The sequence below is a fragment of the Silurus meridionalis genome, chromosome 12 (genome assembly GCF_014805685.1).
Source record: "Silurus meridionalis isolate SWU-2019-XX chromosome 12, ASM1480568v1, whole genome shotgun sequence".
Taxonomy (NCBI): Eukaryota; Metazoa; Chordata; class Actinopteri; order Siluriformes; family Siluridae; genus Silurus; species Silurus meridionalis.
This window is the reverse complement of record NC_060895.1, coordinates 854,099-874,098: the sequence shown is the minus strand read 5'-3', so window position 1 is coordinate 874,098 and position 20,000 is coordinate 854,099. Positions and strand designations below refer to the sequence as shown.

The window sequence follows — 20,000 nt, the reverse complement described above, 5'->3', positions numbered from 1 at the left end:
TTGGAGAATGTTGGAGAAACCTGCAGCTTTCACTCCAAACTCTTCAGATATAAAGGCGATGTGTCTGAGTGAAGAGAAAACTGCAGTGATTAGAAAAAAGAGGTGATGTTTTGTAGAGCCTCCTTTTGTCACTGTATGTATAAGACTGAGGTCAAAGGTCACCTGGACCCTGACAAGCTCAAACTCAAACACAAGTATGTGTGGGAAAGAGAAAGTGCTGAGCAGAGAAACAGAAAAAGGAACATATGCGAGAAAACTCTTAACTTTATCACAGAAACAATTGAGGCACAATGAGATAAAGTAAAGTATATTGAGGTACAGTGAGGTTCAGTGTAGATGTTCCTGGAAATATATCACCTCAATCACACAAACAAATCTCACAGCTGCTTTGTGTCACCACGAGCTGTTTACTAAACACACTGCAGAGGAAGTGCTGCTTCTCTCCTCCATTGTTACACAGAGACGTCCAGCTGTCCAATAATTATCTACACACTGGACAGGTGGGGTGTGTGTGTGTGTGTGTGTGTGTTTTTAAGTAAAAAACTGTGATTTGAGCGGAGTGTGTTAATTTTTCTCAAATCTTTTCCCTTAAAAATCGGATTAATCTTGTGTGTGTGTGTGTGTGTGCGTGCGTGCATGCATGCATGCATGTACTTGCATACCTGTGAGGACAGGCGCATGTGTGTGTGTGTGTGAGTGTATAGGAGTGTGTGTTAGCGGTTGGGACACGGTGTGTGTGTGTGTGTGTAAATAATTGTTTATGTTAGCGGTTGGGACACAGTGTGTGTGTGCGTGCGAGTGTAGAGGAGTGTGTGTTAGTGGTTGGAACATGGTGTGTGTGTGTGTTTGTGTGTGAGAGCAGAGGAGTGTGTGTTAACGGTTGGGACACAGTGTAAGAAAATCCCCTTGGCTGTAAGTCCCCACTAGTTTAAGACTGGGTGTCTTTCAGGAGGATGGTTTTTATAGTTCTAAATGAATGTCCTGAGATAAACGTGGGTTTTAAGTTCAGGATTGAGGGCTTTGACTACAACATCTTTGTTTCCACTGATGCTGCAATTAAATGTTTTAGATATGAATCTTGTCTGCACCTGTCCTGAAAGACAGAGTGACCCCGGTGTCTCCAAGCGACCAGGGCAGGAAGCAGCTTAACCTGCTGGAGTCGTTCCCCCTGCAGCTAAAACTCGGCCTGCTGCTGAAAGCCCCATAAGTGCTGCTGCACCAGGGCCTAGGGAGCATGAGCCCCAAGCTCAGACTGTAGACCAGAGGTCCACTAGTGACAGACCCACCCCAGAGAAGATCCTGAAAAAATCACAGTGGATTCTGGAGCAGTGCTGGAGAGGCTACGCTGGCAGAGGCAGGCACAGGAGACACTACACTACACAAGGAGACGTGGAGATAGAAGATGAGCCCCTGTTCAAAGTACTTACTAAGAAAAAGCAGCGAGGTAGGGGGCAAGGAAAAAACAAGATGATAAAGAGTTAAAGGAAGATGAAATAGAGTCAGACAGTGAAGATACAATATCAGACTTAGTTTTGAACTCAGAGTCACAGGAGGAACCGCTGAACGTGTTTTATCCTGCTGAGGATGTCAGAGTTTTAAGAAGCACCAAGTGGCAAACGAGTGTATCAGTAGAAGAGTTTTTCTCAAACTATAAACAGTTTATTCGTAACATAAAACAATTTAAAATAGGAGCTTTTACAGATCAAGAAATCTTTACACTGAAAAATTGAATAATGAAGGTCAATAGTGAGAACTCTGAAAGAGACTGATAGAGTGTGTGGTGTGTTTTACTGTGTTGTTTTACTTATATTTGATTTTAATGAACAGAATTCATGTTGCGAGTTTTAATATAAATGGAGCATGAGAACATGGAAAAAGAGTAAAACTATACGAGCTCATCAAGCAGAAGCATTTTGATGTTGCGATGCTGCAGGAGACCCACAGCCACGGCAGTAACGCTGCTGATTGGGTGAAGGAGTCTGACCAGTTGGTGATTTTAATTCACAACACGTCACTTAGTGGTGGTGTTGCCCTGCGTTTTAATCGCATTTTTTTCCTGTTTCTTACACGGCAGGAGAAACGGGAGGCTTTGAAAAGTGAACACTTTAATGAGAATGAGGTTTTAGTTGTGGACGCTGCCACCAGTGCAGTGGAGAGAATGAGTTTTTTAACAAACTCAATAATGTTATTTGAAACTGTGTACTGAAGCTGAATGGTGGGTTATGTGGCAGAGCTGTTCACTGGCAGGAATGTTGTACACTCTAACTATAAAACCTCTTTTAATAAATCTAAGAAATCGTCTTTCTGGTCTTAATGTTCCACACTCTAATGCTTCACTCTAGCTGTCAGCGTATGCAGATGTTGTGGCTGTGATGGTGGGATTCATTTACATTTACATTTACATTTGCGGCATTTAGCAGACGCCCTTATCCAGAGCGACGTACAAACGTGCTTTAAATCTCTAGTAGTGAATAAATCTACACTGGTATGCAAGAATACAAACTCAATATAAATATAACTCGAATTCTACAAACTTGGAAAGTGCTAATTTAGGTATTTCAGGAAGAGGTAGGTCTTCAGTCGTCGCTTAAAGATAATCAGGGACTCTGCTGTACGGACATCTAGGGGAAGTTCATTCCACCACCTCGGTGCCAGAACAGAGAAGAGCCTTGAATTGTACTTACCTCTCATTCTGAGAGAAGGTGGTACCAGTCGAGCAGTGCTGGAGGATCTCAGACAGCGTGGTGCAGTGCGAGATGTGATGAGGTCACTGAGGTAAGATGGTGCTGGTCCATTTTTGGCCTTGTAGGCAAGCATCAGTGTTTTGAATCTGATACGTGCAGCTACTGGAAGCCAGTGAAGGGAGTGCAGCAGTGGGGTGGTGTGGGAGAACTTGGGCTGATTGAACACAAGTCGTGCAGCTGCGTTTTGGATCATTTGCAGTGGACGAATAGCGTTCAGGGGAAGACCTGCCAGCAGAGAGTTGCAGTAGTCCAGTCTTGAAATGACAAGAGACTGAACAAGATTCCAGTCTGATGTAAATGTTTTCAGTAATACTTTAGGAGACTTTGGTATTTTATCATTGTGAAGCTTAACTGGGAAAAGAGTGAAGCAGTTTTAGTTGCGGAGTGGGGAGGTGGGGAGCCGGCACTTCCAGCAGGTCTGGTGTGGAAAAAGGTGGTTTTGAATACTTGGGTTTGAGTTTTAAGTAAAAACTGGAAAGGCACTGTAGAGCACATCAAGGGCAGACTGAGCAGGTGGAAGCGTCAGGTTCCAAAGATGTCCTACAAAGTGCGAACGCTGGTGATCAACAACCTGACAGTGTTGTCTAGTTGGCATGAGTGGATCCACCGCCAAACCTGCTAGTAAACATCCAAGTCCTGCTTGTTAACTTCTTCTGGGATGGTCTGCACTGGATTCCATAGTGTCCAAGGGATGGTTCATCTCGCCAGCGGAACTGCAGCCTTTCACCTCCAGTTTATCCAGAGACTCCTAACTGGGCGGAACCTTGTGTGTAGGACAGCAGCCAGTAAATCTTTGCACATGGTGGGGGGACTGGGACTGGACAGAACTTTGTTTCTAATGAACATAAACGCACTGGATATTACTGGATTACCAGTCCAGAGATCTGATCTCCTCAGGGATAGTCACACTCAAGGTGGAGACACTGTACAAACCACCGTTAACCAAAAAAAGCTGCCCACCTCCAGTGAAGGATTTTACACTGCATCATCTCTGTGAACTCTTTTACTCACTGCTCCAGGTTACAGTCACTGTTTGTGTTTTTAATGTGATTTTTACTCTTCAGTGTTTTATTCTTGTTTTTAAGTACGTCAGGAGAAACAGGTTTACGTGCCACTGATTCATTTTATTTTTGGGCAGAAATCAAAGCTTGTGGTATTTTTTTTATGTGTATGAGTGTGGAAGATCTGAAGATGTTTGAGGTTGCATGGTGCTGTAATGAAGCTCTGTGTTCTGTAAAAGAGGAAGAATTGTACTATTGTAACACCCCCCAACCTTATATTTATATATATTTACAATATTATTTATTTATTTATCTATTTATGTCATTAAAAAAGTCAACCTGATACCATTTGGTATTAAACATGATTTGTGTCAAATAAAGGATTGCAAAAAAAAGTAAAAAAAAAAAACTCTCTCTCTCTCTCTCTCAGAAAGAATAAAGCTTTAGTTCATCTGTTTTCTTTTCTCTTGGTGGGTTTGAGGCGTCAGAGAAACGGTCAACAGGGTTCCAGTCCAGTGCTGCTTTTTGTAGATGTGAATGGACAAACCCTCAGGATGGAGGAAGGGAGGAGTAGAAATAAAGAAGGAGAGAGAGAGAGCGAGAGAGAGAGAGAAAGGGTTAAGAGTCACACACACATCAAAGCTAAGCAAACACACCACACATTGTGACTAAACACTGCTCTGTTCACATCACACTGACACTCAATGTTCACTCCTACTGCTCAGATCTTCGTCTGTCTGTCTGTCTGCCGGCCTGTCTGTCTGTCTGTCTGCCGGCCTGTCTGTCTGCCGGTCTGTCGGCCTGTCTGTCTGTCTGTCGGCCTGTCTGTCTGTCTGTCTGTCGGCCTGTCTGTCTGTCTGTCGGCCGGCCTGTCTGTCTGTCTGTCTGTTGAACATAAAGGAATTTTTATAATGAAATAACATCAGGACCAAAAACTGCACAAATCAAAAACTCCTCTATTCCCACTCTCACTATATAGAGAACTCCGTTTCCACAACTCTGATCTTCACGTTTCTTAGTGTGTGAAGGAATAATCATTCCATCTATCCATCCATCCATCCATCCATTTATTATTTAATTATCCATCCAGGTATTTAAACCTAAACAAAAGAAAAAAGGGATTAAGAACAGAAACCTAAATTACACACACGCTGATCTCTCTCTCTCTCTCGCTCTCTCTCTCGCTCTCACTCTCGCTCTCTCTCGCTCTTACACTCTCTCTCTCGCTCTCACTCCCTCTCGCTCTTCCGCTCTCTCCCGCTCTCCCTCTTCCCCCCCTCCCCCTCTCTCTCTGATTGGTCACAGGGGGGTCTGTGTGACAGAAAGACAGAAACACTGCTGTGGCAACTGTGAGTTATTCCACTCATAACTGGTACTGTGTGTACACACACACACACAGACACACAGACACACACACACACACACACACACCCAGGAGCAGTGTGCAGTGGCTGAGAAGTTTTTTTTTATCATTTATCTACTGTGTGTGTGACACGTTTTCTCATAATGATAAACAGACATTTTGGTCATAAATATTTACACAGAGGCATTTGTCTGAACACACACTTAACATGACACCTGCATCACACACCCCGAGCTATAATGCACTCTCCTCACACACACACACACACACACACACACACACACACACGTTGAGATGATGAAACTTATGTGGGTTGATATTAAGCCCCGTCCACCCTCAGTTATCGTTGAGACATTTGCCAAGCTCAGGAAAGAACAACGATTTCAGAAAACTGTCTAAAATCGGAGGACAACAACACACACACACACACACACACACACACACACACCATACGTTTCATTATTACATAGAACACTATACAGAACACTATTAAATTCTATTCAGGTCAGTGTTATTAGTGCTTTTATCCACACACACATATCACACATGGTAGTGAGGGAAAACTTTCTCGAGATGGTAGGAGGAAGAAACCTTGAGAGGAACCAGAGTGAAAGGGAACCCATCCTCATCACTGCATGTCCATTCATCCCAGTTCATCATTGTTGAGGTTTTCACCTGATGGAGCCTTAAGTGTACAACTGTTCATAATATTCTATTCATCCCAGAGTTTATTACACACACACACACACACACACACACACACACACACACACACACACACACACACACACACACCACACTGATGCTACTGCATCCTGATTGGTTTGACTGTTTTAATTGGTTATCGTTATCGTGTACAGCACACACACTCCACATAAACACAAAACACAACAGAGCGAGATCCCAAATGTGCTGAAGGTTTTCTGTACACAGAACCTGTGTGAAAAAGTCTCCAGTGTCCAGAGGTCAAACCTTAAATTCAGCTACACAACATTTCTTTTAAAACAGAATGCAAGTGTATGTGGGACGGAGCTACGCAAGTGTGTGTGTGTGTGTGTGTGTGTGAGAGAGAGAGCTGTAAAATCGAGATTTGTAATAAATAATGAGTAAATAAAGATGAAAGAGTCAGGAAAAGTGTGAAAGCAGCGCAGACTGCAGCTCTGTAAGCTCTCAGCTCTCGCTCTGTTTACTCTCTCAATACCGCATCTGTTTCAGTTCGTCTCAAAAGCCAGGGCGTGACCTCACAGAGTGCCTGCTTCTAAATTGATTCGATACCCCCGTCTCAGAGCTTTTCCTTCGTTTGTGTGTGTGTGTGTGTGTGTGTGTGTGTGTGTGTGTGTGTGTGTGTGAAACGTTAATTGAATTTAGTAAGGAGGGACAGCGTGGTCCTCAGAGAGCTGTGATTTCTCGCTCGGCATTATGGGTAAGGAAACAAGTTTACACACTGCATTACATTTCGAACATGACGTGGAAATTAATTACACAACATTCATAGCTGAATGTCTGATAATCTTTCAGACCAAAATGTCTGCAGTCGGATTGGAATGGTCTGATTAATATGATGATTTAATCAAAACCACCTGAAATCACTCCTAATGAAACACCGGTGTGTAATGAATGCTCCTGTAACTGGAAGCTGATTGGCTGTTGTATTTGATGATGTAATAACTGACACTAATATTAAAAAAGAAACTCAGGAACAAGTTCAGTGTTTAACATCACAATCATTTTCTCTCAGATTCACTACATTATTATTATTATTATTATGAAAGTAGATGAAATTAATCATGTAAACAGTAAAAAAATTCCAGAAATTGTATTTGTTGTTTATTTATTTTGTATGTTTTCTTGTGAATACATTTCAGAATAAAGAGTTTGAGATTCACTGTGATATAAAATAGAATGAGAATCAGAATAGTTTAGTTTCTTGTAATTGTAATGATTTATAATGCAATTAAATTAAACCTTAATACTGTATAATTATGATGATGGTTTGTGTCGTGATTGTGTCTCGTACGCATGCATACGCACACGTGTGCACAAACACACTTACTTATGCAGTCTGTTCATGGAGGCAACCATGAGTGCAGTCCAGCCGAGACGGTGACGAGTGTCTGGATCAACTCCATCTGCCAGCAACCTGAGAGGAGAGAGAGAGAGAGAGAGAGAGAGAGAGAGAGAGAGAAAGACAGGTGAGGGGAAAGGTGAGGTCTAAGTAACAGAAAGAAAAGGAGACACTGTACTGGTTCTGTCTCTGTGTGTGTATGTGTGTGTTTACTATAAACACAGCCCCCTGTGTTAGTGCTAAACTCTAACTTAACACATCTGCTGTTCTTTACACACACACACACACACACACACACACACACACACACACACACACACACACTGTGTGAAACCATCTGTACAGCTGCCCTGGGCTATCTTAAAATACTACATAACACACACACCCACACACACTCACACACTCAGGTGTCACACACTGTGCTGTTTAACAATACACCTCATCTCTTAACTAAAGATATATGTGACAGCTGTGTGTGTGTGTGTGTGTGTGTGTGTGTGTGTGTGCGTGTAGTCTCTAGAAATATAAAAAAAACTAAATAAAATGTGCTGTTATGTTACGCATTTATTCTAATTGTGTGATCTCTCTTACACACACACACACACACACACACACACGTGACAGATGGTGCACTATGGTGTCATGCTTCTGACAATCACACACACACACACACACACACACACACACACACACTCAAGTCTAAGAATGTCAGGTCACAGACCAAACTTGGCATGTTTGTGTTTAAGCTCATCGTCCGCCCATGTGTGTGTGTGTGTGTGTGTGTGTGTGTGTGTGTGTCCATATTATTCTTGTATTGTGACGGAGTGTTTGGTTTGTCATCTGCCCTCTGCCTCCTTCTGTCCCTCTCTCCTTCAATTACTTCTGAAACCTTCCTGCCCTCTAGTGGACAGATGTGTTTTCTCTCTCTCTCTCTCTCTCTCTCTCTCTCTCTCTCTTTCACACACACACACACACACACACACACACACACACACACACACACACACACACACACACACACACACACTCCTGGTACAGATTTTAGAAGTTTAAGGGTTCGAGATAATAAAAGTTGTTGTTCAGACAATCTTTGTATCTCCACACTGTGTTCATCTTTAATAAACATCTGAATGGATTCAGGTCTCCATCATCTTCAGTCACATTTGACCTCAGTATTGACTTCCTCACAGAAATAAATGCTAAAGTTATAAAGTTGTGAAAGCTGCCACTTCCTTTTCTTCTCCAGTGTGTGATGGAGCAGTGAGAGGCAGGATGGAGGAACATGCTCTTATTCACTGTGGTTTCTGGGTCAATGTTTACGTCTAAGCTTTTTCCTATAGAAATGGTGTCTCGAGGTCTCAGGTGATTGTTTACCTTTTCACCTCCTCGGCGTTGTTGGACCTGGCTGCGTTCAGAAGAGCTTCACCTGAGAAGACCACAAGAGAACCACATGACACTTATTTTACATCATGGTCAGTTTAATTACAGGTGTGGATGAAGTCAAGGCCCGATTGTGTTCACACACTGCAGGAGAAACATCAACCTTCTGCCAGTCTGCATAGAGAGGAACATCTACAACATCCCTGCAGAAATAAAGAGAGAAAACATTCTTCTGCATCACACATTATACACTAGGGTTACTGGGGGCACAATTTTGTGTATTTGTTCCAGACGGTCTTGTGTTGTCTGTATGCACTGTCTTTTGTCTACACTGTTTGCACTCGGATGCACACGATGCACTTTATGTGGCGAGGACACTTACTTTAGTCTTTAACGCTGCGTGTAACTCTGTGTTTTGTGTGTAGCTCTGTGTCGTGTGTGTAACTCTGTGTTTTGTGTGTAGCTCTGTGTCGTGTGTGTAACTCTGTGTCTTGTGTGTAGCTCTGTGTCATGTGTGTGGCTCTGTGTCCTGTGTGTAGCTCTGTGTCCTGTGTGTAGCTCTGTGTCCTGTGTGTAGCTCTGTGTCCTGTGTGTGTAACTCTGTGTTTGTGTGTAGCTCTGTGTCCTGTGTGTAGCTCTGTGTCCTGTGTGTGTGTGTGTAGCTCTGTGTTCTGTGTGTGTGTGTGTAGCTCTGTGTCCTGTGTGTGGCTCTGTGTCCTGTGTGTAGCTCTCTGTCCTGTGTGTAGCTCTGTGTCCTGTGTGTGTGTAGCTCTGTGTCCTGTGTGTGTGTGTGTGTGTAGCTCTGTGTTGTGTGTGTAGCTCTGTGTCCTGTGTGTGTGTGTAGCTCTGTGTTCTGTGTGTAGCTCTGTGTCCTGTGTGTGTGTGTAGCTCTGTGTTCTGTGTGTGTGTAGCTCTGTGTTGTGTGTGTAGCTCTGTGTCCTGTGTGTGTCCTGTGTGTGTGTAGCTCTGTGTCCTGTGTGTGTAGCTCTGTGTTCTGTGTGTAGCTCTGTGTCGTGTGTGTAGCTCTGTGTTTGTGTGTGTAGCTCTGTGTTCCGTGTGTAGCTCTGTGTCCTGTGTGTGTAGCTCTGTGTTGTGTGTATTTGTAGCTCTGAGTTTTGTGTGTGTGTAGCTCTGTGTCGTGTGTAGCTCTGTGTCGTGTGTGTAGCTCTGTGTTGTGTGTGTGTGTCTGTGTGTGTGTGTGTAGCTCTGTGTTGTGTGTAGCTCTGTGTTGTGTGTGTGTAGCTCTGTGTCCTGTGTTGTGTAGCTCTGTGTCCTGTGTGTAGCTCTGTGTCCTGTGTGTAGCTCTGTGTCCTGTGTAGCTCTGTGTTCAGCTCTGTGTCCTGTGTGTAACTCTGTGTTCTGTGTGTGTGTAGCTCTGTGTCTGTGTAGCTCTGTGTTGTGTGTGTAGCTCTGTGTTGTGTGTGTAGCTCTGTGTCCTGTGTGTGTGTGTGTAGCTCTGTGTCGTGTGTGTAGCTCTGTGTGTAGCTCTGTGTTCTGTGTGTAGCTCTGTGTTGTGTGTGTAGCCTGTGTGTGTGTAACTCTGTGTTGTGTAGCTCTGTGTCCTGTGTGTGTGTAGCTCTGTGTCCTGTGTGTGTCCTGTGTAGCTCTGTGTGTGTGTGTAGCTCTGTGTCCTGTGTGTGTAGCTTGTGTAACAGTGTGTGTGTGTGTCTGTGTTGTGTGTAGCTCTGTGTCCTGTGTGTGTAGCTCTGTGTCCTGTGTGTAGCTCTGTGTCCTGTGTGTGTGTAGCTCTGTGTCCTGTGTGTGTGTGTAGCTCTGTGTCTGTGTGTAGCTCTGTGTGTAGCTCTGTGTTCTGTGTGTAGCTCTGTGTCCTGTTTGTGTAGCTCTGTGTCCTGTGTGTGTAGCTCTGTGTCCTGTGTGTAGCTCTGTGTCCTGTGTGTTTGTAGCTCTGTGTCCTGTGTGTAGCTCTGTCCTGTGTGTTTGTAGCTCTGTGTCCTGTGTGTAGCCTGTGTCCTGTGTGTGTAGCTCTGTGTCGTGTGTGTGTAGCTCTGTGTCCTGTGTGTGTAGCTCTGTGTCCTGTGTGTATAGCTGTGTTCAGCTCTGTGTCCTGTGTGTGTGTGTAGCTCTGTGTTGTGTGTGTGTAGCTCTGTGTTGTGTGTGTGTAACTCTGTGTTGTGTGTGTAGCTCTGTGTTGTGTGTGTAGCTCTGTGTTGTGTGTGTAACTCTGTGTCCTGTGTGTGTAGCTCTGTGTTCAGCTCTGTGTCCTGTGTGTGTAGCTCTGTGTCCTGTGTGTAGCTCTGTGTTGTGTGTGTGTGTAGCTCTGTGTTGTGTGTGTGTGTGTGTGTAGCTCTGTGTCCTGTGTGTGTGTAGCTCTGTGTCCTGTGTGTGTGTGTGTAGCTCTGTGTTCTGTGTGTAGCTCTGTGTTGTGTGTGTGTGTAGCTCTGTGTTCTGTGTGTGTGTAGCTCTGTGTCCTGTGTGTGTGTGTAGCTCTGTGTTGTGTGTGTGTGTGTAGCTCTGTGTTGTGTGTGTAGCTCTGTGTCCTGTGTGTGTGTAGCTCTGTGTTCTGTGTGTGTAGCTCTGTGTCGTGTGTAGCTCTGTGTTCTGTGTGTAGCTCTGTGTTCTGTGTGTAGCTCTGTGTCCTGTGTGTGTGTAGCTCTGTGTTGTGTGTGTTTGTAGCTCTGTGTTTGTGTGTAGCTCTGTAGCTCTGTGTCTGTGTAGCTCTGTGTCGTGTGTGTGTGTGTGTTGTGTGTGTGTGTGGCTCTGTGTTGTGTGTGTGTAGCTCTGTGTTGTGTGTGTAGCTCTGTGTCCTGTGTGTAGCTCTGTGTCCTGTGTTGTGTAGCTCTGTGTGTAGCTCTGTCCTGTGTGTAGCTCTGTGTCCTGTGTGTAGCTCTGTGTCCTGTGTGTAGCTCTGTGTGTTGTGTGTGTGTAGCTCTGTGTTGTCTGTGTGTAGCTCTGTGTGTGTGTGTGTGTAGCTCTGTGTTGTGTGTAGCTCTGTGTAGCTCTGTGTTCTGTGTGTAGCTCTGTGTTCTGTGTGTAGCTCTGTGTCCTGTGTAGCTCTGTGTCCTGTGTGTGTAGCTCTGTGTCTGTGTGTGTGTAGCTCTGTGTGTGTGTGTAGCTCTGTCCTGTGTGTGTAGCTCTGTGTCATGTGTGTGTAGCTCTGTGTGTGTGTAGCTCTGTGTGTGTGTGTAGCTCTGTGTTGTGTGTGTGTGTAGCTCTGTGTGTGTGTAGCTCTGTGTCTGTGTGTGTAGCTCTGTGTCCTGTGTGTGTAGCTCTGTGTCCTGTGTGTGTAGCTCTGTGTCCGTGTGTGTAGCTCTGTGTCCTGTGTGTGTAGCTCTGTGTTGTGTGTGTGTGTAGCTCTGTGTGTGTGTGTAGCTCTGTGTCGTGTGTGTAGCTCTGTGTTGTGTGTGTAGCTCTGTGTTGTGTGTGTGTGTAGCTCTGTGTTCAGCTCTGTGTCCTGTGTGTGTGTAGCTCTGTGTTGTGTGTGTAGCCTGTGTGTGTGTGTAGCTCTGTGTCTGTGTGTGTGTAGCTCTGTGTCGTGTGTAGCTCTGTGTTCTGTGTGTGTAGCTCTGTGTTGTGTGTGTGTAGCTCTGTGTTGTGTGTGTGTGTGTGTAGCTCTGTGTGGTGTGTGTAGCTCTGTGTCGTGTGTGTAGCTCTGTGTGTGTGTGTGTAGCTCTGTGTGTGTGTGTGTGTAGCTCTGTGTTGTGTGTGTAGCTCTGTGTCCTGTGTGTATAGCTCTGTGTTCAGCTGTGTCCTGTGTGTGTAGCTCTGTGTCCTGTGTGTAGCTCTGTGTTGTGTGTGTGTGTAGCTCTGTGTTGTCTGTGTGTAGCTCTGTGTTGTGTGTGTGTAGCTGTGTTGTGTGTGTAGCTCTGTGTTCTGTGTAGCTCTGTGTCCTGTGTGTGTAGCTCTGTGTCCTGTGTGTGTGTAGCTCTGTGTTCTGTGTGTGTTTGTAGCTCTGTGTCGTGTGTGTGTAGCTCTGTGTCATGTGTTTGTAGCTCTGTGTCATGTGTTTGTAGCTCTGTGTCGTGTGTGTGGCTCTGTGTCGGGTGTGTGTAGCTCTGTGTCGTGTGTGTGTAGCTCTGTGTGTGTGTAGCTCTGTGTTGTGTAGCTCTGTGTCCTGTGTGTAGCTCTGTGTCGGTGTGTGTAGCTCTGTGTCGGTGTGTGTAGCTCTGTGTCGGTGTGTAGCTCTGTGTTGTGTGGGTGTGTAGCTCTGTGTCGGTGTGTGTAGCTCTGTGTCGGTGTGTAGCTCTGTGTCGGTGTGTGTGGCTCTGTGTTGTGTGTGTGTGTGTGTAGCTCTGTGGTGTGTGTGTGTAGCTCTGTGTGTGTGTGTAGCTCTGTGTCGGGTGTGTGTAGCTCTGTGTCGTGTGTGTGGCTCTGTGTGTGTAGCTCTGTGTCGTGTGTGTGTAGCTCTGTGTCTGTGTTGTGTGTGTGTGTGTAGCTCTGTGTTGTGTGTGTTGTGTGTGGCTCTGTGTCGTGTGTGTGTGGCTCTGTGTCGGGTGTGTGGCTCTGTGTCGGGTGTGTGGCTCTGTGTCGGGTGTGTGGCTCTGTGTCGGTGTGTGTAGCTCTGTGTAGCTCTGTGTCGGTGTGTGTGGCTCTGTGTTGTGTGTGTGTAGCTCTGTGTTGGGTGTGTGTAGCTCTGTGTTGGGTGTGTGTAGCTCTGTGTCGGGTGTGTAGCTCTGTGTGTGTGTGTGTGGCTCTGTGTCGGTGTGTGTAGCTCTGTGTCGGTGTGTGTAGCTCTGTGTTGTGTGTGTGTGTGTAGCTCTGTGTCGGGTGTGTGTAGCTCTGTGTGGTGTGTGTAGCTCTGTGTGTGTGTGTGGCTCTGTGTTGTGTGTGTGTGTGTAGCTCTGTGTGTGTGTGTAGCTCTGTGTGTGTGTGTGTAGCTCTGTGGTGTGTGTGTGTGTAGCTCTGTGTCGGGTGTGTGTAGCTCTGTGTCGGTGTGTGTAGCTCTGTGTAGCTCTGTGTCGGGTGTGTAGCTCTGTGTGTGTAGCTCTGTGTTGTGTGTGTGTGTGTGTGTAGCCTGTGTTGTGTGTGTGTGGCTCTGTGTGTGTGTGTGGCTCTGTGTCGGTGTGTGGCTCTGTGTCGGGTGTGTGGCTCTGTGTCGGGTGTGTGTGGCTCTGTAGCTCTGTGTCGGGTGTGTAGCTCTGTGTGTGTGTAGCTCTGTGTTCTGTGTGTGTGTGTGGCTCTGTGTTGGGTGTGTGTGGCTCTGTAGCTCTGTGTCGGGTGTGTGTAGCTCTGTGTTGGGTGTGTGTGGCTCTGTGTCGGGGGTGTGTAGCTCTGTGTTGTGTGTGTGTGGCTCTGTGTCGGGTGTGTGTAGCTCTGTGTCGGGTGTGTGTAGCTCTGTGTTGTGTGTTGTAGAAACAGGGTTCTGGAGAAACATCTCTTCAGCTTTTTATTATAGCGATTATTATCCTGGTCTCTTTCTCCAGGTTCTCCACTTTCTTCATCCTAATAACCTGCACAGGTGTAGTGGATGTTATATTTCTCAGGTGTTTGTGTTTGTGTGTGTGTGTGTGTGTGTGTGTGTGTGTGTGTGTGTGTGTGTGAGAGATACGTTAACATTGGATTTTGAACTCTCCTGCACAGTGTTTCCTGGAGAGAGTCTGGATTTATCACCCTGATACACTAAGATACAGTGGTGGTGGATCTAACATCACATCTGGTGATGATGGTGATTAAAATAATAGGTGGTGATTATAAAAATGATGGTGATTAAAATAATAGGTGGTGATTATAAAATGATGGTGATGATGAAGGTGCCAGTGATGTTGAAGGTGTCTGTGTAATTACCGCTGTTGTGTTTGTCTTTGGTGAAACAGAAGACCAGGGCAGCGGCAGCAGATAAGACTCCAGCTGAAGTCGCTCCAGTCCACGCCCCGCCCTCGCCGTTCGCCCCGCCATGCCCCGCCCCCTCCTCCTGGTACGCTGCCCACGCGCTTCTCCGACTATCCAGGCTCGTGCGCCACCTGGCGGCAAGCTGTTGGTACTGCGCGTGAAGGTGACTGTACCTGGTGCTGTTACACGCGTCCTCGCGCTCCCTCACTGACCGACACTTCCTGGACGCGCGAGACGCAAAGTTTACGGAACTGCCCACCGTGGCTGTTTGTGTCCCGCGCGCTTGGAGGCGTGGCGCGGAGGACTCGCGGGGCTCGGTGTAAAGCGCGCGACACGGTGACAAGCTGCGTGAACTGCGCATGAGTAAACGCCTTGGCACGGCGGACAACATCATCGCGCGTGCGTCTCCCACAGTCCCGAGTTCAAATAAGTATATGAGAGAGAGAGAGAGAGAGTGTCCGGTAAACCGGAGAGGAAAAAAAACTTACAACCCACGGGGACGATGCTGCTGACCCGGACACACACCGAGTAGACTGCAGCACGTAATCGAAACCGCAGTGCATCGCGGGAAACCGAGTTCTCCGCTCCTCAGCCAGTCAGCACGCGCGTTCTAGACTATTCTACAGTTTCGGGTTTAACACCGTGAACATAAACACACTGCATACACTGTGTTCATACAAATACTCATAACACAAAATACACTGGAGTAATACCAATACTCGTTAATCCGTGTGTGTGTGTGTGTGTGTGTGTGTGTGTGTGTGTGTGTTCTCACACACACGGGGATTGGATTTGTTGTATGTGAATACATGGTGTGAAAATGAACGTGAAATAGAGATCGGTTTTAGTGCTGAGACTTAACATCACTCATCATTTACTGAATCACTCTGTATCACTGCATCACTCAGTTAACATCCCTCACTGCATCACTCAACATAATTTACTGCATCACTTAACGTCCTTCACTGCATCACTCAACACCACACACTACATTACTCACTGCACCTCTCAACATCACTCACTGCACCGCTCAACATCACTCACTGCATCACTCACTGCACTTCTCAACATCACTCACTGCATCACTCACTGCACCGCTCAACATCACTCACTGCACCTCTCAACATCATTCACTGCACTGCTCAACATCACTCCCTGCATCACTCCTGCACCTCTCAACAACACTCACTGCACCTCTCATCACTCATTGCATCACTCACTCACTGCACCGCTCAATATCATTCACTGCATCACTCACTGCACCTCTCAACATCACTCACTGCATCACTTACTGCACCGCTCAACATCACTCACTGCATCACTTACTGCACCGCTCAACATTACTCACTGCACCGCTCAACATCACTCACTGCATCGCTCACTGCATCGCTCACTGCATCGCTCAACAGTACTCACTGCACCGCTCAACATCACTCACTGCATCACTCACTGCATCACTTACTGCACCGCTCAACATCACTGCATCACTCACTGCACCGCTCAACATCACTCACAGCATCACTAATTGCACTGCTCAACATTACTCACTGCACCGCTCACTGTATCACTCACTGCACCGCTCAACATCACTCGCTGCATCACTCATTGCACGCTCAACATCACTCACTGTATCACTCATTGCACCGCTCAACATCACTCACTGCATCACTCATTGCACCGCTCAACATCACTCACTGCATCACTCATTGCACCGCTCAACATCACTCACTGCATCACTCATTGCACCGCTCAACATCACTCACTGCATCACTCAACACCACACACTACATTACTCACTGCACCTCTCAACATCACTCACTGCATTACTCACTGCACCGCTCAACATCACTCACTGCATCACTCACTGCACTTCTCAACATCACTCACTGCATCACTCACTGCACCGCTCAACATCACTCACTGCACCTCTCAACATCATTCACTGCACTGCTCAACATCACTCCCTGCATCACTCCTGCACCTCTCAACAACACTCACTGCACCTCTCATCACTCATTGCATCACTCACTCACTGCACCGCTCAATATCATTCACTGCATCACCACTGCACCTCTCAACATCACTCACTGCATCACTCACTGCACAGCTCTACATCACTCATTGCATCACTTACTGCACCGCTCAACATTACTCACTGCACCTCTCATCACTCATTGCATCACTCACTGCATCGCTCACTGCATCGCTCAACAGTACTCACTGCACCGCTCAACATCACTCACTGCATCACTCATTGCACCGCTCAACATTACTCACTGCACCGCTCACTGCACAGCTCAACATCACTCACAGCATCACTAATTGCACTGCTCAACATTACTCACTGCACCGCTCACTGTATCACTCACTGCACCGCTCAACATCACTCGCTGCATCACTCATTGCACCGCCAACATCACTCACTGTATCACTCATTGCACCGCTCAACATCACTCACTGCATCACTCATTGCACCGCCAACATCACTCACTGCATCACTCATTGCACCGCTCAACAGTACTCACTGCACCGCTCACTGCACCGCCAACATCACTCACTGCATCACTCATTGCACCGCTCAACATCACTCACTGTATCACTCATTGCACCGCTCAACATCATTCACTGCATCACTCATTGCACCGCTCAACATCACTCACTGCATCACTCATTGCACCGCTCAACATCACTCACTGTATCACTCATTGCACCGCTCAACATCACTCACTGCATCACTCATTGCACCGCTCAACATCACTCACTGCATCACTCATTGCACCGCTCAACATCACTCACTGCATTACTCATTGCACCGCTCAACATTACTCATTGCACCGCTCAACATTACTCACTGCACCGCTCACTGTATCACTCACTGCATCACAAATCACCACTCACTGCACCACTGCATTACTGAGCTCATTATGAAACAGCTTGTGCAAATTGTGCAATATACAATCATTTATAGACTTGAAAAACACGATATTGCTGAAAATTCTTGTATCTTTCGGGTCATGGGTCAAACACGTTTTGATCAGCCCACGCTAACCTTATCTAACAGGTGCTCAAAAGTTATTGGCAGATGGCGACCATGTTTCTTGATGTATGCAAATGTCCTTATAAACTCTTCTGCCACATTAGACAGAGACACGACATGCCAAGTTTCAGATCAATCGGACAAATGTTTGTGTAGTATTATCATTTTATCTTTCTCTTGTTTAGCAAAACCAAGTGGCAAAGCTACACAATTATTTTTCTTTTACCAAATGATTTAGCACATAAACACGTACGCCAGGTTTCATGAAGAGATCTCATTCCTTTCATAGCCATTTTCATTAAATTGGCCCTGACAGCGTTTTTGCTTTTGGGCTGGTGAGTTGAAAGTTGAACGATTTTTTTTATTTATAATTATTAACATTGAACACTTCTACACTTGTTTTTGTTCCGAAGGTTCAATAAACTTAGGACTAGTTCGAAAAGTATATTAAAAAAAAATCTATCAAAACCTAATTTTACGTCAGTAGGCATTTTCTTTGTTTTGACCCACTGATTCCAAGAATCTGAAAGTTTTAAGTCTAAAATAAACCTTGTACAAGTTATGGCTAAAAATGTATGAAATACTTTTTTTGGACTGTAGCGCCCCCTTTGGCCAACTGGGTTAATACTTTCTCAACCTCTCCCTAATTTGAGCTTTACCAAGTTTTACTCTCTGGGGCTTAACGTTTATTCTGCACGAGCGGTTTATGGCGGAATAATAATAATATTAATAATAATAATATTAATTATAATTATTATTTCTACAATAACAATAGGGTTTCAGCATTTCATGCTTGAACCCCTAATAATAACTGTAGTGGAGTAAATGTTCCTCATGTGTATGATAGTATAATGTCTGCACTAGGCGGGTGTGAGATCACCACACACACACACACACACACACACACACACACACACACACTCCCTAACATTAATATCCGGTTTAAACACAAATCACACCGGAAAGCAGGTAACAGTGAGCTGTCTATTACAACTGTACACGCCATCCTCATCATCATCATCATCTCCTCCTCTCTCACGCGCATGCGGTGCAGTGGGCGGTCCGCATCTGCCACTCGTTCTTATCTCAAGGCCTGTGTGTGTACGCGCGTGCACGGGAAACCCTAACAGCGGCGGCGGATAGTTCTGCCACTCAGTGCTCGCGCTCAACCACCGCTCAGAAGAACGCCGTTTTTCCGTCTCGATACCGGGGCTGTTTGCTGTTTCACTCGCGCGCTGCCGGTGTCAGAGCTGTGCACGAGCCCGTCTCTGTCGTTATATCCACAGTGCTCGCGTGCGCTTGAAGCCCACTCCGTTTCAGCGGCTCGAGCCGAGCGTCGCGAGCAGCGCGCGCACCTTATATAAAACCTCTATCTAAACGGAACTTCCAGAGTTACCACAGGAGGGAAAGCGGACATTACCCCGGGGTAGTGTCAGGCCCGATCCGGTTTCAGCACCTGCTTCCGTTAGGCTCGGAGCGCACGCGCTTGCAGCAGTGCGAGTGTTTAGAGAAGATGTCCGGTGACACGGTTCTGATCCCGGATGACCGAGCCTTCAGCAACTTCAAACACGAGTGTGTGTCTGATGAAGGATGGAGTCTGACCTACAACAAGTCCGGTATCACGGTTCTGATTCAAATCCTGGAGGAGGAGAAATCCCTGCACAAGATCAAGGTGAGATACACCTGTCTCACCAACCTGTCTCACTCACACCTACATGAATAACCCAGTATCTGTCTAACTAACTCTTACCTGTCCCACCAAACTGTCTCACCTACTCCCACCTGTCTCACCTACCTTTCACCTACTCCCACCTGTCCCACCTAACTGTCTCACCTACTCCCACCTGTCTCAATTAACTGTCTCACCTACTCCCACCTGTCTCACCTACTCCCACCTGTCTCAATTAACCATCTCACCTACTCCCACCTGTCTTACCTACCTTTCACCTACTCCCACATGTCTCACCTAACTGTCTCACCTACTCTCACCTGTCCCAACTAACTGTCTCACCTGTCCCAACTAACTGTCTCACCTACTCCCTCATGTCTTACCTATCTTTCACCTACTCCCACCTGTCCCACCTAATGGTCTCACCTACTCTCACCTGTCTCAATTAACTGTCTCACCTACTCCCACCTGTCTCAATTAACTATCTCACCTACTCCCACCTGTCTTACCTACCTTTCACCTACTCCCACATGTCTCACCTAACTGTCTCACCTACTCACCTGTCCCACCTAACTGTCTCACCTATTCCCACCTGTCCCAACTAACTGTCTCACCTACTCTCACCTGTCCCACCTAACTGTCTCACCTACTCCCACATGTCTTACCTACCTTTCACCTAATCCCACCTGTCCCACCTAATGGTCTCACCTATTCCCACCTGTCCCACCTAACTGTCTCAACTACTCCCACCTGTCTCAATTAACTGTCTCAATTAACTGTCTCACCTACTCCAACATGTCTCACCTAACTGTCTCACCTACTCTCACCTGTCCCACCTAACTGTCTCACCTATTCCCATCTGTCCCAACTAACTGTCTCACCTACTCTCACCTGTCCCACCTAACTGTCTCACCTACTCCCACCTGTCCCACCTAACTGTCTCACCTACTCCCA

At 46.3% G+C, this 20,000-nt stretch overlaps 2 protein-coding genes across 2 annotated transcripts in view; one reads left to right on the top strand and one right to left on the bottom strand.

The window, feature by feature from the left end:
- clpb (caseinolytic mitochondrial matrix peptidase chaperone subunit B) overlaps window positions 1-15,637 on the bottom strand; it is a 44,138-nt gene extending 28,501 nt beyond the window's left edge. The window contains 3 exon segments of the mRNA XM_046863501.1: window positions 7,162-7,248; window positions 8,548-8,599; window positions 14,296-15,637. Coding sequence (XP_046719457.1) covers window positions 7,162-7,248; window positions 8,548-8,599; window positions 14,296-14,734 — 578 coding nt within the window. The 5' untranslated portion in view covers window positions 14,735-15,637.
- Window positions 15,638-18,363: 2,726 nt separating this feature from the next.
- The window catches only part of stard10 (StAR-related lipid transfer (START) domain containing 10), a 10,554-nt gene continuing 8,917 nt past the window's right edge, over window positions 18,364-20,000 (top strand). The window contains exon 1 of the mRNA XM_046863493.1: window positions 18,364-19,049. Within this exon, the coding sequence (XP_046719449.1) occupies window positions 18,891-19,049 (159 nt within the window). The 5' untranslated portion in view covers window positions 18,364-18,890. The remainder of the gene's footprint in view (window positions 19,050-20,000) is intronic.